At 45.3% G+C, this 23,983-nt stretch overlaps 1 protein-coding gene and 1 long non-coding RNA gene across 3 annotated transcripts; one reads left to right on the plus strand and one right to left on the minus strand.

The window, feature by feature from the left end:
• Positions 1 to 374: 374 nt before the first annotated feature.
• Positions 375 to 22,315, minus strand: LOC140420124 (uncharacterized). 2 transcript variants are annotated; one of them, XM_072504144.1, is made up of 2 exons: positions 22,236 to 22,315; positions 375 to 2,968 (listed from the first exon to the last, which is right to left on the minus strand). In XM_072504144.1, exon 2 carries the CDS (start codon positions 2,610 to 2,612, stop codon positions 1,602 to 1,604), a length of 1,011 nt encoding a protein of 336 aa, XP_072360245.1. In that variant the 5' UTR covers positions 2,613 to 2,968; positions 22,236 to 22,315; the 3' UTR covers positions 375 to 1,601. The 2 variants fall into 2 exon arrangements, with proteins under 2 accessions (XP_072360245.1, XP_072360244.1); XM_072504143.1 differs by lacking the exon at positions 22,236 to 22,315 and adding an exon at positions 4,204 to 4,493.
• On the plus strand, positions 4,816 to 12,013 carry LOC140420145 (uncharacterized). The gene is made up of 2 exons (XR_011946202.1): positions 4,816 to 4,914; positions 11,291 to 12,013. It is a non-coding gene; the product is annotated as an uncharacterized lncRNA (long non-coding RNA).
• Positions 22,316 to 23,983: the final 1,668 nt, after the last annotated feature.

Genomic DNA, 23,983 nt, shown 5'->3' on the forward strand with positions numbered 1-23,983 from the left:
ACCTTGCATTTTCTACCTCCTCATACAACTAGCTTTCGCTGTAGCTTTCCTCAGCTTGGAGGCACGTTTCGCTTGCCCCTTTCTCACCCTTTTGCAGTGTCCAAAGGGTCCCGGACCTTTGAATGCCTTATTGGCATCTTTGACTCATTTAGGCCATTTATTCTTTCGGTAATCTTGGAGTACTCTTTCCCAATCTGGATTATTACCAGCCACAATTTTAATTTGGACACAGTGTGACATTAAGGTGATCACTTAACCATGCCCACCCAGAGACGCCAAATGTTGACCCTCAGACGACGATATCAACTTACGTGGCGACAAAGAAACACTGACACAAGATATTAAGTACAACTCATTCTTTATTAATGTTTAAAACAGGGGGCAACACGGTGGTGCAGAGTTAGCCCCGATGCCTCATGGCGCAGACGTCCCAGGTTCGATCCCGGCTCTGGGTCACTGTTGGTGTGGAGTTTGCACATTCTCCCCGTGTCTGCGTGGGTTTTGCCCCAAAGGATGTGCAGGTTAGGTGGATTGGCCATGCTAAATTGCCCCTTAATTGGAAAAAATGAATTGGGTACTCTAAGTTTTTTTTTAATTAATGTTGAAAACAAAAGATCAACATGAACTGTTCTTTATCTCACTTGTTAAAGTACTGATTACTTGTTACAATGAATCGTAAAACTCGTGGCTTGGGCCCAAATACTACTCATTGCAAGGTGAGGTGGTCAGTCTCCCTTTGATAGATTGTCTTCCTTTCTGAGCCCAGGACCCAGGGTTTCCCTGCGTGATGGTTATTCCTGTAGATCTTTGCTGTGGTGGCTCTGAGCATCCCCGCTTTTATCCCGTTTCTCCCAGTATCGTGAATGTTCTTAGTACATCAGTTTGTACATTACCAGCTGAAAACAACAGGGCACAAGTGCTGTCCATGTTCTTCTTATCTGTCCTTGCTGAGCAGTCTCTACAGCTGCAGCAGTTTCATGTTGAGTATATCTTATCTTATCACACCCTGCCAACTCAACAGGCTGGTTCATTAAACTGCATCTGTGTTCACAGTCCCTGTGCAAGATTGGCTACTTTTCCCATCATGCTTTGTGGGTGTTTAGCAGATTGTCACCCTGCTGTATTCTGTATTTAGTTTTGATCTTCCTGTATGTGTAGGAAAAACACTATTTACTCTCCAGGATAAAATAAATATCCTTCATCAGCTTTTGCGGATCATTTCAGTGGCAATCTGGTCTCTCAGGCTCAAAGAGCATCTTGAGACCGGCCGTCCCGCAGAGATTCTGACCCTCCCATTTCGCCAACTTGTCAGAATGAACGTGGTCCATCCTGGAAGTGATTAACATCAGCAATTTGTTTTTTAAATTTTAGACTACCCAATTCGTTTTTTCCAATTAAGGGGCAATTTAGCCCCTACCCTGCCCTGCACATCTTTGGGTTGTGGGGGCAAAACCCATGCAGACATGGGAGAATGTGCAAACTGCACATGAACAGTAACCCAGAGCTGGAATCGAACTTGGGACCTTAGCGCCGTGAGGCAGCAGTGCTAACCACTGCACCTGATTAACAGCAGCAATAACAGCAGAATCCAACCCGTACCATCATTTGTGGACTCGCTGGTGTCTCAGCAGGTGTGTTGACCGAGTGAATCCCTTCTCACACACTGAGCAAGTGAATGACCTCTCCTCAGTATGAATTCGCTGATGTGTCTGCAGGCTGGTTAACTCAGAGAATCCCTTCCCACACTGAGCGCAGGTGAACAGCTTCTCCAACGTGTGAACTCTTTGGTGTGACTGCAGTTTGGATGAGTGAATGAATCTCTTTCCACACTGAGAGCAGGTGAATGCCCTCTCCCCCGTGTGAACTCGCTGGTGCGTCTGCAGGTGGGATAACTGAGTGAATCCTTTCCCACACTGAGAGCAAGTGAACGGTCTCTCCCCAGTGTGAATTCGCTGGTGTGTCTGCAGGTGGGATAACCGAGGGAATCCCTTCCCACACTGAGAGCAGGTGAACGGCCTCTCCCCAGTATGTATTTGCTGGTGTGTCTGCAGGCTGGATAACTGAGTGAATTCCTTCCCACACTGAGAGCAGGTGTACGGCTTCTCCCCAGTGTGAACTCGCTGGTGTGTCTCCAGACTGGAAAACCGATTAAATCCCTTCCCACAGTCAGAGCAGATGAATGGCTTCTCCCCAGTGTGCATTTGCTGGTGTGTCTGCAGGTGGGATAACTGAGTGAATCTCTTCCCACACTGAGAGCAGGTGAATGGCCTCTCCCCAGTGTGAATTCGCTGGTGTTTCTGCAGACTGGATAATTGAGTGAATCTCTTTCTACACTGAATGCAGGTGAATGGCCTCTCCCCGCTGTGAACTCGCTGGTGGAACATCAGTTCCTGAGAGCTTTTGAAGCTGTTCCCACAGTAAGAACATTTAAAAGGTCTCTCGTTGGTATGAGTGAGATTGTGTCTCAGCAGGTTGGATAACTGAGTGAATCCCTTCCCACACAAAGAGCAAGTGAAGGGCCTCTCCCCAGTGTGACTGTGTCGATGATATTCCAGCTTGGATGGGCAGTTAAATCCCTTCCCACAGTCCCCACATTTCCAAGGTTTCTCCATGTTTTGGGTCTCCTCGGGTCTTTCCAGGTTGGACAATCAGTTGAAGCCTTGTCCACACACAGAACACGTGTACAGTTTCTCCCCACTGCGAATAGTGTGATGTTTTTTCAGGCTGTGTAACTGGTTAAAGCTCTTTCCACAGTCAGTGCTCTGGAACACTGTCACTCGGGCGTGTGTGTCTCGGGGCTTTTCCAGTCACACTGATGTTTCACATTTGTTGAAGCCAACAGAACACGTCTCCTCCTAGATTGAAAGGTTGATGATATTCAGGTCCTGATGAATCGAGTGATTCTGTCAGATCTTGACATGACATTTGGTTAGAGATTTCTTTCTCTAAATCCTCACTTTGTAATATTCTGGAAAAGAAGTTTACAGAAGACATCACTGTCAGTACAGGATAGAAATTCAGAATAGACAATTCTAGTTTCTATCGAACATTCTTTCCTCTCTCATTCCCCAAAAGTTGTAATTCTCCATCTCACACACTCTCCCTCCATTCTCACTCTGCTGTATCTAATATTCACCCTCTTAATTCTCCTGATTCAAGCTGATTGACAGATCCAAGCTCACTGCTTCCTGTCCTGGACGCAGAGACTGAAAATCTTCATGCAGGCTGCTAGTCAGATATATATCTATATTAGTGGGCTGAAGATGCGTTTAATGTATAGGATTGTTTCAGTTGGTTAAGATACAGGGGGTTGTGATTGATCATTACCTTGAATTTGCTGCCGATGAGAGTAATCAGCAGAAATGATCAATAATTTCTACATGAAACTGGATGGGCTCTGCTGGCTTACAGAATGGGACCCACTTGAGACTGACAGAATTGCTTGCCGATTTGAAAAGTCCAATGGACTTCTTCCCTTCCGTTATAAATCTGACTGGAAATATATAACATAGCTACTGTACTATGTTACAAGAGTAAAATAATTAATGTACTTTATGACAGAACCATCAATAATATATCTAATCTACAGCCTCCCTGAACAGGCGCCGGAATGTGGCGACTAGGGGCTTTTCACAGTAACTTCATTTGAAGCCTACTTGTGACAATAAGCGATTTTCATTTTAATTTCAATCTGGATAACACCATATCACCATAACAACATATCCCCGTCCTCATGGAATCAGAGTTTTACAGTACAGCACGAGGCCCTTCGGCCCTTCATTTCTATACTAGCCATCAAGCACCTATTTACGATCATCCCATTTTCCAGCACTTGGTCCGTAACCTTGCATGCTTTGGCTTATCCAGTGCACACCTCAATGCTACTTCAATGTTGTGAGGTTTCCCGCCTCTGCCACATTTTCAGTCACTGAATTCCAGATTCCCACCACCCTCTGGGTGAAAATGATTTTCCTCAAATCCCCTGCCCTTCACCTTGTTACTGACGGGTCTACCAAGGGGAAAGGTTTCTTCCTGGGCCAGAGAAAATGTGAAAATTGTCAGAACCTCTGCAATCTCCTCCCTTGACTACCACAGCAGCCTTGGATACATCTCATATGGGCCTGGGGATTTAAACAAGTGAACGACTGAAAGCCAGAAAAAGAGCATAAATGCAATGGGGAGAAAAGAATGTGTTTTACTCACAAATATTGGAGACAAGAGGACGTTTCAGCCTGTTGGGAGTCAATCTTCATTCAGAGGCAGAAGAGTAACAGCTTTCCTGGGCAGGAAGAAGCTGTATAGCCATTGACAAATCCCAGATTCTGATTGGCTGGATGACCAGAGCCCTTCCGGTCTTCCGTGTGTTTCCATTGGTCAATCCCCCTCATGGCGACAATAAAGGGGTGGACCTCGACTCACGTGGGGTGGGAGGGCATTTGACCTCCAGACGTGCTGAGCTGTTGACCAATCCGCAGTATTTATTTTCTGCAACCAGTGATATTGCCCCCAATGGGATATTGTGGACTGGGAACGTCCCTCTGAGTCATTGTGACGTCTCATGGTTCCAGTGCGCAGACTCGGTGCCGACACAGGAGCCCCGCCTCACCCGTTATTCCCCTCCCCCTGGACCTCCCCGAAACAAGGTTTCCAGGAAACCGGCTGACGGCTCCGCCAGAGCGAGAAGCCGCTCGGTGAGTCCCCCTTTTTACCCGGGATTGCGCGTGTCCAAGGGAGAGGGGAAGGTGTCCATGTGCCAGCCAGAATTAACCCTCTCTGACCTTCCTGCTGAGGTGTTGACCAATAGGAAGAGTTGGGGCCGGAAAGACTCTGCTCCTCCAGCCAATCAGAGCGGGCTTTGTGTGAATGAGGATTGAGCTTCACACTAACTAAAACGTCGTCTCGTCTCCAAAACCTGTGAGTAAAACACTTTCTTTTCCCCCCCCTTTCCAATTATTTTCTCATTCTGACCTTCAATTGGTCACTTGCAGCAACTGAAGGGAAAGGAAGTGAATCCAGGGAGGGTGCAGACTCTGCAAAGCTGTGCCCAGGTCTCTCTCTCTCTCTCTTAAACACATTGACATCTTTTGCTCTCTCAGCTTGACACATTTATTTGTCTGGCGAAAAGGATGGTCCCTTTCCTACTGTTCACAATTAAAGGGTGGTTTCCCCAGGAGATGGCTGACATTTAAGGGGACAGTAAATTAATATTGGACGGAGAAATGTCTGTTTATATGGTACAGATTAGATATATTATTTCTGGTTCTGTAATGAAGTACATTTGTTTTCATTTCTAGTCTTGTAATACTGTAGTGTAGCTACGTTATATATTTCCATTCGTCACTTCCCTGAGAGGGTTGTTCGTCTCTGGAATTCACATCCATCGGGACCAGTGAAGGCCGGGAAGGTCATTGAATATTTTCACAGATAAATTGGACAGATTTTTAAAAATCTGTTTATTATAGTTTTTTAAAACTATTTTTTAACGATAAACACAACAGAGTAACAGAAAAATTGGTAGAAAATGGGTACAGAGCAGAACAAGAAAGATTGCCAGCACAAATACAACAACATGTTGCAGAATTAATTCTGAACAGGATATTTGAGGGACCAAAACCTCCAGATGAAATGCCGGATCAATTGAACAACCAGATAACTTGTTAATATCATGGGCTCGATTCTCCGAAGAGGGAACAAAGTCCCCTAGCAAGCGTGTTTAGCTGTGCGTTTCCTGCCACTCAGTTCCGAGAAACACATGGCTATTCAACGCAACTCGCGTTGTAAAAGGGACCTGAATGGGAACACGCGACCAAGGCCACACATAGCCACATTTTGTAAACTGGGGAGCTCGGCTGGCTGGATCTCCCCCTTGCAGTGAGAGATCGCGACATCATTTTTAAAGAGTGCCTCGATCTCCGAAACAATCCCCTCCCCTCGTAACTCTTTCAAGACCCACACCGGGCACCTCATGCCTGATCATGCACATGCAGAAAATGCCAGTTTGGCACCTTGGCAGTGCCCATTCCCACTGGCAGTGCCATACAGGCACCTTGGCAGTGTCAGGCTGGTACCCAGGTGGCACCAGCAGTGCCAGGGTACCACCTGTCCAAAAGGCATGCATTTGGGGGCCTTGGATCCCCTGGGCGACCCCCATAAGTGCTGCTCCATCTGGTCCCCGTTTTAGTGCTGAACGGTGCTCGCCCAAGGTCTCTGAGGTGAAGGGAATGAATCCCAGAGCCTCCGGTACCTCGGCAACATGCACATTAGAGTGGGGCTAATTCCTTGCTCTAATATGCAGATTTGCCAAAAAGTGATCTTGCTAACAATGGCTGGGATTTTACATCACAATGTCTTGCGAGAACGCGTTGAATCTCGCGAGGCATGGCGTGCCAGGTAGATCCTGGGAGCGGGGTCTCCCGGGTTTCATCAGCCATGCTGCGCCACGGTGAGATGTTCTGCCAGCGCAGCATGGCCATTGGATCACAACTAGTGACTGAGGAAAGAGGGTAAGATCATGTTTAAACAGGAGGATAACTGCCAGTTGCACAATCAGAGCATTGCAAAACATACTAACAATATGATCGTATTCAAATGAATAAGTTAAATTGAATTCGCTCATGGAAAGCCCAGGAGAAGCAAGTCAGGCGAATTGGAGCCGATGCATTTCAGATAGGGGTCCCATACCTTCCAGAAAACATAAGACTTAGAATGGAGTACAGACTTTGAAAATTCCATCGGGGTGCATTCCATAACCAGCCCATGCCAGTTTTGGATGGAGGGAAAGTTGTGGCTAATCCAGGAGCAAAGATCAGGGTATTATATCACCTTTTTTCATTCGAATCAGTGATTTCCCCATCTGGGAGACCCAGGATCAGGAATACAGGATCAGGCTCGATCAAAAATTCTCTCCAATTCCCTGACTACATTTGACCAATAGGATTGAATCTTGATGCAGCTCCATAGACGATGTATATAGTCACCCTCAACTACCAGGCACTTTAGGCTCACAGGGATTGGATTTATTTATTGTCATGTGTACCGAGGTACAGTGAAAAGTATTATGCTGCGTACAATCCAGACAGATCATTCCATACATGGAAATAAAACATAGGGCATAGATGAATACACAATGTAAATACATAGACAAAGGCATTGGGTGAAGCATACAGAAGTGCAGTACTACTCAGTAGAGAAAGGGAAAGGGGACGTATTAGGATCAAACTTGTGTCTAAGACTGGGTGTCAGATGAAGGCTGTGTAGTATCTTCAACTGGGTCTCCTTCCTATTATTGCTGTTCAAAATTTCATCAGCCATAGTCCTATATGTTGCCCTGGATCTCCACATCAATATTGACTGCTAAGTCCCATGACTACGAAGATCTCAGCATTGAAATTCAGGTTATGGAATTTTGAGCATCATAGAACTGGCTCATCAATTGTTTAGGCTCCACAGAATTCACGGTTCTTTTCACTGGGGAAATTGAGGAATCAAGAGGCAAAGATGTCTTGTTACAGATAACGTCTCTAAGCTGTAAGTACTTAAAAAGGACAGTCTAGGGATGTCAAACTGTTGACAAAAGTATGCCCAAAGGATGACTAGGAAGCATCTCTGAACATGTCTTCCAGCCTCAAAATGCCTCTATCCAGGTATCAAATCCATGGTCAATGGGACCGGGTGAGAAGTCTGGACTGCCTTGGACAGGAGAGACAGTGGAAGTCAACTTAGATTTCCCTTCGAATTGGCGGACCAACCTCCACGCTCCTGAGAGTATTAATAATAACAGGATTATCACACTTAGCAGAACCTGTCTTAATGTCACCAGAAAGCAACAAGACCTGTAAAAGGAAAACTGACTGGTCTGCTTCTATATCGAGCCAGATGGATCTTGTGTCTATCCTAACCCAACCCCTTACGAACTTAGATGAGAGGCCAATTGATATAACCTGATATTCAGGAGACCCAAACCTCCTTTAGCTCCTGGTAATTGGAGCTGCACAAACTTGAGGCAAGGCTTTTTAAAATTTCAGATAAATGTACTAATCATTCCATCAATTTCCTTAATGACTGGTTGACAGATGTTTAGGCAGCATCTGCAGAGGGTACAACAGTCTGGGCAACACATTTCATTTTACATGAAATTGGAAGAGCCGACCACTGGGCAAGGTCCCACCTAATAGCCACCATCAGCTGTGGAACGTTGGCTGCATATAGCTGTCTGAAAGAGGGGGGGGGGGTCATTGACATTCCCAGATATTTAAATCCCAAGGGGGGTGCCATCTGAAGGGGAAGTTAGCAAGAGGAGGGGGCTTACCCCGCCCCACTAATTAAGGGGCAATTTAGCGTGGCCAATTCACCGACCCTGCAATCTTTGGGTTATGCGGGTGAGACCCACACAGACACAGGGAGAATGTGCAAACTCCATTCCGGACAGTGAACCTGAGCCGGGATCGAACCCAGGTCCTCGGCACCATGAGGCAGCAGTGCTAACCACAGCGCTGCCCATGTAAAATTGATCATATAACCAGAGAAGTCACTAAATCTATCCACTACTCCAATAATGGCCGGGACTGAAACACTGGGGATCGACACAAACAGCAGCCCGTCATCTGCACACAGAGTGATCCATCCTCCAGTCCTGATATCAGAGACTCCGATCTAATAGCTCCCGGCAAGGGTTCAATGACCAATGTAAACCACCAGGGGGACAGAGGGCAGCCCTGTCTAGTCCCTCTCTGAAGCTCAAAATTCAACGACCGTAAACCATTCTGGAGCACCGCTGCGGATGGTCTGTGATTTTTCACAAAAACTTAGAGTACCCAATTATTTTTTCCCCAATTAACGGGCAATTTATTGTGGCCAACCCAGTTACCCTGCACATCTTTTTGATGAGACCCACACAGACACGGGGAGAATGTGCAAACTCCACACGGACAGTGACCTGGAGCCAGGATCGAACCCGGGACCTCAACACCATGAGGCAGGACTGCTAACCACTGCGCCACCATGCCGCCAAGTGTGTGCTGTTTCAACATCAAGATTGCCACGCTGAACGTTTGCATGGTTTATATGCCACAACATTTTGTCTCGACCTAAGTTTAAAAACACAAATGCCAAATCTTCAGAAAAAGTATTTTATGGGGAATCTTGTGTGATGCAAGTTCTTCACGCAGAATGTACAGCACAGAACCAGGCCATTCAGTCCCTGTCATTTATACTGTACACAGGGCTCCTCCCATTTTACTTCATCAAGCTTCAGCAACATTCGAACCGTTACTGGAAAATCTTCCCCTGATAAACCCAGTCTGGTCCTCCCGCACAATTGTCGGAAGGATGTCCTGCAGCCTTATCGCCAAAACTTTAGATAGCGGTTTCAAGTCAATGTTCAAAAGAGAGATTGGGTGATGAGAGACCCACTTCTCTGGGTCCTTGCCCACCTTCAGAATCAAAGAGATATTAGCCTCACGAAAAGTCGGTGCTGCATCACAGAGTCAAAAGAGTGACAATACATATCTACCAACGGGTCATCCAACAACAAATCCTCAAACCCCCGATAAACCTCACCCACAGCCATCTGGTCCCGGGGCTTTACCCAGCTGCAGCTCCTTCATGGCCTTTGACACCTCTTCCCTGGAAAGGGGAGCATTGAGAGCGTCACACTGGCTTTCTGAGGCCTCCGGAAGCTTCAGGGAAGAGAATAAATGCTCCACGCCCACCGACACATCACTAGAATGTCAGCACACTCGGTCTCTGGTCAATAACACGGAGAATGTCGGCAGTCATTTTCACAGCCTCCGAAAGAGCCCCGGAGAGCGCGGGGTCGGGAGACCTCCTGAGGGTCAGGCCGCCATGTTGAAAAGGCGACTCCAGCCCCGCTGAATCTGCCTGTGCTCTTTTATCGACTAATTCCTTGATGTTCTTCAGCATAATCTTAGCAAACTCAATCCCGAAGTCTTCCAGGGACGTGATAACAAATATTAATTCAAGGATTCGGTAGATGAGTGCCGGGCATTCAAGATAAATGATGCATTATGGGCGAGTGGCACCATAACCTGCAGAAAAACAGCTACTCCGGCGCCCGCAGCACGTGGTTTCCACCCCCCAAACCCGGGACAGATTTATTTTTTTAATTGTAAAGTAAATTATTTCATTTGCCCATTAAAGGGCAATTTAGCGTGGCCAATTCACGTAGCCTCACATCTTTGTGTTGTGGGGGTGAGACCCACGCAGACACGGAGAGAATGTGAAAACTCCACACAGTCAGTGACCCAGGACCGGGATCGATACCGGGTCCTCGGCACCGTGAGGCAGCAGTGCTAACCACTGCACCACTATGTCGCACTCCACAGGACAGATTTCCGATTGACGAGGGAGTCGAGGGTTATGGGAAACCTGCAGGAAAATGGAAAGAAAGCGGAGATGAGGAGGGATTTCTTCACTCGAGGATCATAGATTATCATAGAATTTACAGTGCAGAAGGAGGCCATTCGGCCCATCGAGTCCGCACCGGCTCTTGGAAAGAGCACCCTACCCAAGGTCAACACCTCTACCCTATCCCTATAACCCAGCAACCCCACTCAACACTAAGGGCAATTTTGGACACTAAGGGCAATTTATCATGGCCAATCCACCTAACCTGCACATCTTTGGACTGTGGGAGGAAACCAGAGCACCCGGAGGAAACCCACGCACACACGGGGAGGATGTGCAGACTCCGCACAGACAGTGACCCAAGCCGGAATCGAACCTGGGGCCCTGGAGCTGTGAAGCAATTGTGCTATCCACAATGCTACCGTGCTGCCCCGATGTGGTGAAGCTTTAGAATTCTCTACCCTAGAGGATTGTGGGGCCTCAGTCATCAAGTATTTTCAAGTCAGTGAATGATCGGTTTCTCAATATTGAAGATATCAAGTGAGATGGGGGTAGTGTGGGGGAATGGTACTGAGGTAGATCGGTAAATGGTCTCATTGAATGGTTGAGCAGGCTCGATGGGCCCAATGGCCAACTGCAGGTTGGATAAGTGAGTGAATCCCTTCCCTATTTGTTATAATGTCTACATCCAGGACAGGAAGCAGTGAGCAGGGATCTGTCAATCAGCCTGAATCAGCACCTTCAGGAGAATTGGGAGGGTGAATAGTAGATACAGCAGAGTGAGAATGGAGGGAGAGTGTGTGGGATGGAGATTTACAGCTTTTGGGGAATGAGAGAGGAAAAGTGTACTATAGAAACTAGAATTATCTGTTCTGAGTTTCTATCCTGTGCTGACAGTGATGTCTTTTGTAAATTGTTTTTACAGGATATTAGAAGAGGAGGAATTACAGACAGAAATCTCAAAGATCACGTTGGCTTCAGAAGATTTTAACCATCCGTGTGACTGGAAAAGCACCGAGAGAGAGAGACATACCCGAGTGAGAGTGTTCTAGAGCAGTGACTGTGGAAAGAGCTTTAACCAGTTACACAGTCTGTAAAAATATTGCACCTGCTGTGACACCCAGACACGAGTGATGACAGGGGTTGGATTCTGCTGTTTTTGCTGTTGTTAATCACATCCAGGACTGAATCATGTTCATTCTGACACTTGGTGAAGTGGGAGGGTCGAAGGGTTTCTTTCTGCTGGACTGGCCGGTCTCACAACTTTGCTTCCAGTGGGCTGACAGGACTTTTATCCTGCAGAGTAAATAGTCCTACCGCCTCGGGTAGAACGAAAAGAAACACATTTGTCTCTGTTCCATTGAGTCTACAACACAGGGCCAGGCCAGTCGGCTCAATTGTCTCTCTGTATTTATGCCCCACATGAGCCTACATCCAGCTCTCTTCATCTCCCCCATCAGCATATCCTTCTATTCCTTTCTCCCTCATGTATATATCTCGCTTCCCCTTCAATGTATTCAGGAGAGGCAGTGGCGTAGTGGCATCGTCCCTAGTATTCCAGAGGCCCTGTGTAATGTTCCAGGAGCCCGGTTCAAATCCCACAAGACAGATGGTGAAATTTCAATTAAATAAAAATCTGGAATTAAAAGTCTAAAGGTTAGACCATTGTTGATTGTCACATGAACCAGTGTGGTTCCCCTTTAGGGCTGGAAATCTGCCGTCCTTGTCTACTTGGGCCTTGTGAAATGGCCTCAGTTCCAGGGCAATAAATGTTGGCCCAGCCAGCGACACCCACATCCCATGACTGAATTTTTAAAAATTCTGTTCACCTCAACCACTCGCTGTGGGAGTGAGTTCCACATTCTCACTCTCACTGGGTAAAGAGGTTTCTCATCAAATGCCTATTGGATTATTGAACCCCTTCATCATCTTAAAGACTTCCATCAGGTCACCCTTCAATCTTCTCTTTTCTAGAGAAAAGCAGCTCCAGCCTTTTCTGAGGGTGAAATGCCCTCAGTTCTGGTATTATTCTTGTCAATCTTTGTTGCACCTTCTCCAGTGCCTCTATTTCCTTTTTCTAAATGGAGATCACAAATGTTGACAGTGCTCCCAGTGTGCAGGCGGTGCTGATGGGGGTGGGAGGTGAGGAATATGCAGGAATAGTGATTTCGGACCACGCCCCGACTATTGAGATGTGAGAGTTCGTTCGGGATAGGCGCAGAGGTTGGGGTGGAGGCGGGATTCAGAGCTTTTGACCAACAAGGGAGTTCCGTGGGAAGGTAGCAATGGTGATTAAGAATTATGTTGCGCTTAATCAGAATGGGGAGGTATTGGCAGCCATGCTTTGGGAGGCCTTGAAGGCGGTGGTCCGGGAGGAAATTATTTTGTCCAAGGCCCATAAGGATAAGATGGGAGGGAGGAGCATCGGCGACTGTTGGACCAGATAGTCGAGGTGGATAGGAGGTATTCTGTGGCCCCCACGATGGGGTTGTTGGCGGAAAGGAGGAGGTTACAAGGGCAGTTTGATCGGTTGACAATGGGAAGGGTGGTGGGTCAGCTGCAGAGGGAGTGGGGGTGCAGAGTAGGGGGGGGGGGGAAAAGGTGAGTCGCACGCTGGCCCACCAACTGTGATGACTGACAGCGGTCAGGGAAATTCTTCAGGTGAAGCTGGAGTGGGGGGGAACATGGTGTTGGATCCGGAGAGTATAAATGAGGTGTTCCAGTCAGTTTTAGATGGGCTGGACTTCCCGGAGTTGGAGGAGGGGAAGAGGCAGGCACTGGATGAGCCGTTAGGACTAAAGGAGGTGATGGAATGCATTGGCACGATGCAGTCAGGTAAGGCGGCGGGGCTGGATGGCTTTCCGGTGGAATTTTATAAGTCGTTCCCGACGGAGAAGAGGGGGGGATTTCGGGCTATGGCGCAGGCGTCGTTTTCACTAATCTTGAAAAGGGGGAAGAATACATTGGACAGCGGGTCCTATAGACCCATCTCGCTGCTGCATACTGATGTGAAAGTCCTGGCAAAGGTATTGGTGAGAAGGTTGGAGGGGTGTGTGCCGGAGGTGGTCTCCGAGGATCAGACGGGGTTTGTGAAGGGGAGGCAGCTCCCTCCTGCAATAGTAGGAGGTTGTTAAACATAATTATGACCCTGTTGTGGCGAGGAAGTGGAGGGGGTGAGTGCCAGAGGTGACTGTGCCAATGGACTAAGAGAAGGCCTTTGACTGGGTAGGGTGTAGGTATTTGTTTGAAATCCTGAGGAGGTTTGCGTTCGGGCCAAGGTTTGTGGCGTAGGTCGGTTGCTGTATGTGTCCCAAATGTGACCAAATTATCCTGTTACAACAGGCCCAACTCTGACGTGAGATAATGGTCACTTTGGGGATAAAAGTAGAGGTTCCGAACGTTTTTCTTGCTGGCCAAGTACTGAAGACTCCCGAGGCCGAGTTCCAAGGAAATTACTGTCAAATAAGGAGCCAGACTCCCGAGGCTGAATTCCACAAGAATTACTATCAAAGAAGGAGCCAGAGAGGGTTACGCTTCTACAGACTGATCACCCACATGAAGTTATAAAAGTGAATGTCTTAAAGTTGTTCAGAAAACCTTTTTCATTTAATAAACTTATTTTAAAATTTACTATCCAGAGAATTCTGCCTTTGTCTTAATTGGTTAAAGTCTTGTCTGAACCAAAGTGAATTTATTAAATGGTAAGTTGGGGGTGGCTGAAATCAATTAATTTCCAGATAATGAGATCAGATAACAAATCTTCAATTTAAAAACATGCATTACTCTAGCGCCTTCCACACCCACAGAACGTCCCAAAGTGCTTTACAGCCAATGAAGTACTTTTGAAGTGCAGTCACTGCTGTAATGTAGGAAACACAGCAAGATCCCACACACAGCAATGTGATAATGAGCAAATGTTTTTAGTGATGTTCATTGAGGGATATTGTGGAGGTGGCGATGGATATTGAGGAGGGTCTGATGGATATTTTGGAGGTGGTGATGGATCCTATGGAGTCTCCGTTTAAGAGCGCAGACTGATTCCCTCCTCAGTAACCAAATCGTGTTTGGTATTAAAATTGAAAAACGTTGTGAGCATTTGCTTAGCAGCACAATGTATCGTTAGAAGATGCAATATGTTTGTGCCGAGTGAGTGAGCTTGCCGCGAGTCAGTCTGCAGATATACAGACCCGGGAAAAAGGCGCGAAAGAAGACAACGTTGCTGACGCCATTACAGCTGTGGTGCAGTTTTAAAAATGACGCGCTGCAGCTGGCAGCCATTTTACAAATGACATATGCAGCTTGGTGATGTGTGCACGCTGTGGCCACGCCCACCAAGGAATAAAATGCCCAGCCATTGGCAAACTTATCATTATGCTTCACAGTGCCGTTCAAGTACAAAAAAGCCTCCAATTAATACAAAAAACTTTTTTAACAAGGCCATGAAAATTCAAAGTATGCAAAACAAAGCAAAATGTTCTCATTTCGATGTTGAAGCACAACAATACGATTTAGAAGACACATTCTTTGTTGATGCAGTCAACAAGATTGATAATGCTGAAAAATGACAAAGCAGATATCATCTGTTCATATTAAGAAAGATTGGAACACATCATTGAAAGTAAATGGGTCCAAAATATTTTTCAAGTTGGATACTGGAGCTCATGCAAATTTGATCACTGTATCACACCTCTTTCCTCCAATTGAAGCTACTAAATGCCAATTGAGGGACTACAGTGGCAACATCATCAGCACAAGAGGGTTGTGTTGTCTAACAGTAAGTAACAATGATATCCACCTGCCAGTGCGATTTGAAATAGTTGATGCCAATAAATCATCTCTACAAGGTGTTGATGCTAGGGGCTGGTTTAGCACAGTGGGCTGAACAGCTGGCTTGTAATCCAGAATAAGACCCAGCAGCGCGGGTTCAATTCCCGTACCAGCCTCCCCGAACAGGCGCCGGAATGTGGCGACAACAGCGCGTCGACAAGTGATCAAGAAATATTTTTCTTTTTCTTGGACTTCACAGCATGAAACGGAAAAGTCTGACCTCAAACCCGCACTGACCTCAGCCCCACTTCTCACATTTTACGATCCGACAAAGTAGGCAAAGATCTCGACGGACGCGAGTCAAGTCAGGATGGGAGCTGTTCTTCTACAGAAGACTTCAAAATGATCTGTGGAGACCGGTAGCATATGCTTCTTGAGCCATGATGCCCACTGAACAATGCTGCGCACAGATTGAGGAAGAATGTCTTGGGTCTGGTGAAGGGTGTTGAAATATTTTCCTGTGTTTATGGTCTACCTACATGACTGATCATAGGCCACGTGTGTAAATTAACTAATTCACAAGAGTCTGAATGATATTCGCCCAGATTACAGAGAATCCTAATGAGACCAAGAAGATATGATTTTTGTCCAGTATATACTCCAGGAAAAGTTCTGATCCTTGCAGATACATTATCACGTGCTACTGAAATGAAGATAAGATTCCAGATCTTGTGCAGGTGATAGAAGCTCAAGCTGACATGCTAGCTGACACACTACATGTTTCTGATTGCAAATTAAGATTAATTAAAGAAGAAACTGCAAAGGATGAAGTTTTGCAGTGAATGATTCAGCACATGACTGATGGATGGCCAAATGCAAGCCGTTCTTGCTTCAGAAATGTTAAAAATGGCCTTTCTGTGGTAAATTGAGTTTTCCTCAAACTGGATAGAATAGTCATTCCTACAAAGTTGAGAAGACAGATTCTTACCCAGGTCCATGAAGGACACCAGGGTATTCAGGAATGTAAATGACGCGCGAGGCAATCCGTATATTGCCCTGGTATAAATTCAGACATTTAAAATTATGTTTCTGATTGTGACATTTGTCAAAGAAACTAGTCTGCTTAACAAAAAGATAAATTCCCAATGATGAATATTGTACAATTCAATGTTCTAAAGTGGGAATAGATGTTTTCTACTTTCAAGGCAAAGGTTACCTCGTCATTATTGACTATTACTCAAATTATCCAGAAGTGATTAAACTTACAAACTCAAGTTCAAAATCAGTCATCAAGTCAACTAAAAGATGTTTTTTCTAGACACGGGATAACATTGATCGTCGAAAGGGACAATGGACCTTGTTTCGACAGTTGGGAATGGACCCGGTCCAATGGGAATGCTGAGAAAGGTGTAGGTATCGTGAAGAAATTGTTGAAGAAAGCATACGAGGCGAGACTAGATTTTGTGCTAGCTTTATTAAGTTATAGAGCTGCTCCTTTATCGACAGGTCTTTCGTCAGTGCAACCTCTTATGAACAGACTGCTGCATACAACATTGCCAACCTAACTGTACCAAATCTTGATGATAAATCAATTGTAAACAAGATGAGACAGCAGCAGCAAACTCAAAGCTTGTATTACAACAAGTCAGCCAAACAGCTGATTCCGCTAGTTCCAGGAGATTGTGGACGTGTACAAGATCCAACAGGTGGATCGTGTTTTAAGTCAGGCAGCTCCACATTCCTATCTTGCAAAAACATCTGAAGGTTCGATATTCAGGAGAAATCGTCGTGCATTGTTGAAGGTGAAGCAACCTCCAACTCCAATTCAACCTCAACAATTGTTTTCCAACAGTAGGTTTCCTGGACATTGGTTAAAACTCAGTACTTCATCATCTGATGCTCAACTTACTGATGCAAATATGAATCAAAAGAAGAAAAATTCTGACTCAATGACAGTTGGATTGAGAACATCAACAAGATGAAGGAAGAAACCTGATCGTCTCAATTTATGAACTATAAAACACTGATTTAACTCGTATAACTTTTACTGGTGTTCATTACTGTACATTGCCATTACACTGCCTGTATGTAACTTTGAATGCAAGAATCAAATTTTTCAAAGAAAGGGGGCTATCACAATATGTGGATTTTATAAAGCACATAAAGGGTTAATGTAATGTTACTACTCTACTCACTAGATGGTGCCATAGAGCAACCATATAAATATCACTGGCCTCCTTGACTTCTGGGAGAGAGTGGAAGGGAACCAGACAGAGTAGGTGTGAGATAGTTTAACTGATAGAATAATTTAGTGTTGTAGAAGTGTAGTGTCATCTTGACTTGTCTAATTCCTTAGTAATATGTTCGAATCTAATTCAGTGTAGTGTAATAAATTAGCTTTGTTTGTTAAACGCTGCTTGCTGTTCTTTGTTAACACTACAACCTTCACCATCCTGAAGGACAAAAACAAAGAACACAACAATCTCTTACTCTGAGATGATGCTCTCTGGTCCTAGGTTCTCCCACAAGAGGAAACATCCTCTCAGTATCTATCGTGTCGAGCCCCCTGAGAATCCTGTCTCAATACGGTCACCTCTCATCCTTCTAAACTCCAATTAGTACAGGCCCAACCTCTCCTCATCAGAAAATCCCTTCAAACCCTGGATCGACCTTGTGAGCATTCTCTGGACTGCCTCCAATGATAGTATATCTTTCCTTAGATGAAGGGACCAAAACTGCTCGCAGTATTTATGGTGTGGTCTAACTACTGCCTTGTATAGTTTTAGTAGAACATCCCTATTTTTATATTCCATTCCCTTTGAAATAAATGCCAACATTCAATGTATCTTGGCAATTACCTGCTGAACTTGCATGCCAACCTTGTGATTTATGCAGGAGGACCCCCAAATCCCTCTGTGCTGCAGTGTTCTGCCATCTTTCTCCATTTAAATAATGCTCAGCCCCTTTAGTTCTCCTACCAAAATGCATAACTTTACATTTTGCTACATCATCTTCCATCTGCCAAGCTTTTGGGCACTCACTTTAAAACAAAACTATTTTTATTGAAAGATTTTCATTTTATGACAGACAGACTTATCATCCACACACTCCGACTGCGCAATTGTATCTGCCCAGAGAGAAAAAAACCACACAGGAGTAATAATAATAACAAAAACATAACACAGGATTCGCCATGGTAACAGAAACAAACATTTTGCATCTTTAACTCGTTCTAGACACAGTGCGGTTAGGCTGTACATTTGTGCTCTACATTTTGCCGGTGTGGTCTATGTTAGTGCATCATTAGACCACAGAATTTACAGTGCAGAAGGAGGCCATTTGGTCCATCAAGTCTGCACCGGCCCTTGGAAAGAGCACCCTACTTAAGCCCACACCTCCACCCTATCCCCATAACCCAGTAAACCCACCTAACCCTTTGGACACTAAGGGGCAATTTAGTATGGCTAATTCACCTAACCTGCACATCTTTGGACTGTGGAGGAAACCGGAGCACCCAAAGGAAACCCATGCAGACACGGGGCGAAAGTGAAAACTCCACACAGACCAGTCACCCGAGGCTGGAATTGGACCCGGGTCCCTGGAGCTGTGAGGCAGCAGTGCTAACCACTGTGTCACCGTGCGTGCCCAGCATGGTAACTTCATGGCTTGAGAACCCCCCCCCCACCGTTGTCACCTGTGGGGGAGTGGATAGTCCCAGCGCTGTGAGGGTGGTGAGGCCTCACCAGGAGAACTTGACCTTCTTTTGGGGGTGCTGCTCGTGGGCCCTGCACCCTGTTGTATTATATATTTCCCCTGTGTTTTGGGTGCTGCCTCTTTCCCCCCCGCCCTATACCTGCACGTTTACTCTCAGCGACTGATGCATGAGGACACCAAAGTCTCACTGAGTCTCCACCTCTTTCAATTAACACCCATTGAAATAATAATCTGCCTTCCTATTTTTCTACCAAAGTGGCTAACCTAACATTTATCCAGGTTCTCCTGAAACTACCATTCATATGCCCACTCACTCAGCCTGTCTAAATCCTGCTGAATAATCTCTGCATCCTCCTCACAGATCATCTTCTCCCAACTTTGCATCATCTGCAAACTTATTTTCCTTGTCCAAATCATTAATATATAATGTGAACAGTTGGGGTTCCAGCACAGTACCTGTGGCACTTCACTAGTCACTGCCTGCCAATCGGAAAAAAACATTCATTCCAACTTTTTGCTTCCTGCCAGCGAACCAGCTTTCTATCCATCTCAAGACACTACCCGTAATCCTATGCCCTTTGATTTAGCAATCTGCTGTGTGAGACCCCTTGACATCCGTCTGCACAGCGAATGCATCCATTTTATTTCAAATGCTCTGAGCATTCAAGTACAAAACCTTGGGTGGCACAGTGGTTAGCCCTGCTGCCTCACGGCGCTGAGGACCCGGGTTCGCTCCCAGCCCTGGGTCAGCGTTCGTGTGGAGTTTGCACATTCTCCTTTGTCTGCGTGGGTTTCACCCCCACAACCCAAAGATGTGCAGGTTAGGTGGATTAACCACGCTAAATTCCCCTTTAATTGAAAAAAATAATTGGGTATCCTAAATTTATGGGGAAAAAAAGGATAGTCCTTTTAACATTCCTTGACCGGTCCCTACTATTTATTACAATGTCGTTATCTGATACAGGCCCTTGGTTTCTCTGCTTTTTTATTCTCTTTGCTGTATTTTTCTTGTGTTTCTGATTCCCCCTGCTCTTAATCCTGACATAGGTTCCCACCCCCTGACTATTTTAGTTTAAACCCCCCCTCCTCCTCTTGATTCTGTAAAACTTCTAGACATACGCTCAAAAGAATCATTAATTCAAAGTCCCATTTATTATGAACATATTTATTTTAGATCTACCTGTAGTGTTAGGAAAAACACTATTTATTATCCAGGATAAAATAAATGTCCTTCATCAGCTTTTGTGGATCATTTCAGGGAAATGTGCTCTCCTCGGCTCAAAGAGCATCAGCCCACTGGAAGCAAAGTTGTGAGACCGGCCAGTCCAGCAGAAAGAAACCCTGCGACCCTCCCACTTCACCAAGTGTCAGAATGAACATGGTTCAGTCCTGGATGTGATTAACACCAGCAATAACAGCAGAATCCAACCTGTCATCGCTTGTGAACTCGCTGGTGTCTTAGCAGACTTGACAAGTGAGTGAATCCCTTCCCACACTCAGAACAGATGAACGGCCTCTCCCCGGTGTGAACTCGCTGATGTGCCAGCAGGTTGGATAGATCAGTGAATCACTTCTCACACCCAGAGCAACAGAATGGCCTCTCTCCAGTGTGAATTCTCTTGTGTGTTAGCAGGTTGGATAACTGAATGAATCCCTTTCCACACTCGGAGCAGGTGAATGGCCTCTCCCCAGTGTGAACCTGTTGGTGCTTCCGCAGATTGGATAACTGAGTGAATCTCTTCCTACACTCTGGACAGGTGAACGGTCTCTCCCCAGTGTGAACTCGCTGGTGTGTTAGCAGGGTGGATGAATCACTGAATCCCTTCCCACATTCAGAGCAGATGAATGACCTTTCCCTGGTGTGAACCCGCTGGTGCACCAACAGGTTGGATGAATTAGTGAATCCCTTTCCACACTCTGAGCAGGTGAACGGCTTCTCTCCAGTGTGAACTCGCTGATGAGTCTGCAGGTGAGATAACTGAGTGAATCCCTTCCCACAAACAGAGCAAGTGAACGGCCTCTCTCCGGTGTGACCACGTCGATGAGTTTCCAGTGCAGATGGGGTACAAAATCCCTTCCCACAGTCCCCACATGTCCACGGTTTCCCCATGGCGTGGGTGCCCTTGTTTATCTCCACGTTGAACGATCAATTGAAGCCTCGACTTTACAGCGAACAAAGGTGCAATCTCTCCCTGCTGGGAACGTTGTGATTTTTTCAGACTGGATAACTGGTTAAAGCTCTTTCCACAGTCAGTGCACTGGAACACTCCCACTCAGGTGTGTGCGTCTCAGTGCTTTTCCAGTCACACTGAAATTTTAAATATCTTGAAGCCGACAAAAGAGACAAAAAATCACCCTTGAGATTCAGATCCTGATGAATTGAGTGAATGCCATATCTTGACAATTGGTTTGAGATTTCTGTCTGTAAATCGTCCTCTTCGAACATCCTGTAAAAGGTGTTTTCAAAAGTCATCACTGTCAGTACAGGACAGAAATTCAGAACAGACCATTTTATATTTGATTCAGTTGTTCCCCCATCTTGACTGTAATCCTCCCCATGCACCCTCACTTCCCCCGCTCCTTCTGTCGCCATTGTTTACTCCTGATAATTCTTATAACATTAGAACATGAGAAACTGGAACAGCAGGAGGCCATTCAGCCCCTCAAGACTATTCTGTCACTTCATCAGATAACGGCTGATCTTCACATCCCTGCGCTCACCCCAAGTCCGTTCATTCCTAAAATATCCAAAATTCCTCTATTCTCTGTCTTGAACAAACTCAGTGACTGAACATCCACAACACTCTGAATTTATTTATCCTTCTTAAGATAGCGGCATCACTGGCATGACCAATATTTGAATAGACATGATAAATTCGACTTTAAATAGCTGATACATCAAAAACAGGTTTCACAAAATCACAAACATTTCTCCTGTCAGTTACAGAATGGATTGCTTCTGTGACTCAATGACTCTGTGTCTGGAAATATAAAATGTAGCGACAATACAATGTTACACAACTAGAAATAATAAATGTACTTTAGTACAGAACCATAAATAATATATCTAATCTGCATAATATAACAATACTGGATATTTCTCTGTCTGATATTAATTTACTGTCAGCCACCTCCTCGGAAAGCAGCCTTTTAATTGTGAACATCAGGAAAGAGACCATCCTTTTAGCCAGACAAATAAATGTGTCAAGCTGAGGGAGCAAAGGATGTCAATGTCTTTGAGAGAGAGAGAGAGACCTGGGCCAAGCTTTCCAGAGTCTGCACCCTCCCTGGATTCACTTCCTTTCCCTTCAGTTGCTGCAAGTCACCAATTGAAGGTGAGAATGAGAAAAGAAATGGAAAGGGGGGAGAAATGAAAGTGTTTTACTGACAGATGTTGGAGACAGGAGGACGTTTTAGTCTTTTACTCAATCTTCATCCTCAAGAAAGGCCGCACTCTGGCTGGAGGACCAGAGTCCTTCCGGTCCTCCAAGTTTCCCATTGGTCAACATCTCAGCCGAATTGGGGGGGGGGTGAAACTTCCACACATGCGCAGTTTCCATCTCCCTTGGACATGCGCATCCCGAGACGCCTGCGCGGCGGATAGAGCAGTTTCCCGAGCGTGAGGAATTGTGGGAGTTATACCCGCCATTATTCATACGGAACCCAATGTGGCTAACATATTGGGGAGGATAATAGGTGGGAGTGAAACTGAACCCGATAATCAGCACCTTCAGGGGATGAGAACTGGGGGCGAATAGTGGGATTAATTAGTCTTAAAATCAATAGGGAGAAAGGAGTGTGTGGCCGACAGCATTTTCTGTGACAACTGGAACTGTCAGTTTGGAATTTATATCCTGTGATCAGTCATGACTTGATGATGTCAACCCCATCACACCCATTAAAATCACTATCAGGTCAGTCTTCAACCTTCTCTTTCCCAGAGAAAATATCCCCAGCCTGTTCAATCTATCCTGTAACTCAGTTCTGGTATCATCCTCGTGAATCTTTCTCTGTCAGATTTTAAGGGGTATATAATTAATATTTAGGCTCAGTTTAATTTGGTTACAGGTGCCAATTACTCAGTTCCAAATTGACCCTCTAAAATGCTTCAATTTGAAAGAAAGGCAAGACAGGACTCTGAAATAGTAAATATTTATCCGTATTTATTTTTTAAAGATAGTATGCTGATGAAAGACACAAGTGATTTTCATCTCCTGAATTTGCGACCATTCAATGTGGATCTGTGAATCTTCCTCCGATTCCTGAGCCAACAGTCATTTTGCAAAATTGCCCCAGGGACATTCAGTATCTCCAGGACTAGAATCCAACTTAGCTCAAGACCGTTCTGGAAACCCACTTTAAACACGTGAATGAGCATTACCCAATCTGGAATCAGACTTGTTTTAAGCAGACAATTGCTCATTGCTGTCACTGGGTTAATTTTATTGAATGTAAGCTTTTATGTAAATTGTTCCATGGGCAGAACAATGGGACTGTTCAGGACCTTTCTTTTAAATGAATTTGGACAAGATCATGACTGGTTTACCTCAAATAAATAAAGGGAAACTGTTTCCACTGACAAAGGGATTGTTAACCAGAGGACACAGATTTAAGGTGATTGACATAAAAGCCAGAGGGGAAATGAGAAAGATAAATCTTTACACAATGAGGTGTTGTGATCCGGAATACACTGTCTGAAAGGCTGGTGGAAGCAGATTCAGCAAAGGGAGTTGGATAAATACTGGAAGGGGATTAGTTTGCAGGGTTCATGGGGAAAGGACAGGATCATTGGACTAATTAAGTAGTTCTTTCAAAGAGCCAACAGAGGCACGATGGACCGAACTGCCTCTTTCTGTGAGGTGAGATTATGTGATCGCAGATAAATAAATATGTGGCTGCAATATAGACAGTGATGTCAATAATATCTGGAATTCCCATCGTGCCCCTGCTAGCCAAGATTTTATGGAGGTCCTTCCATTAGCTTTCGGATGAACAACCCTCCAACTTTCCTTTAATACCTCAAAATTGTGGACCTCTCAGTCCAACGTGGGCTTCACTATCTTCTTACTAAAAGACTTAAACATTAGCAACACCCCTGGTTCCTCACGGCCCTCTTGACTTCTGGTCTCACAGCTCC

Source organism: Scyliorhinus torazame, chromosome 5 (assembly GCF_047496885.1).
Source record: "Scyliorhinus torazame isolate Kashiwa2021f chromosome 5, sScyTor2.1, whole genome shotgun sequence".
Classification (NCBI taxonomy): Eukaryota; Metazoa; Chordata; class Chondrichthyes; order Carcharhiniformes; family Scyliorhinidae; genus Scyliorhinus; species Scyliorhinus torazame.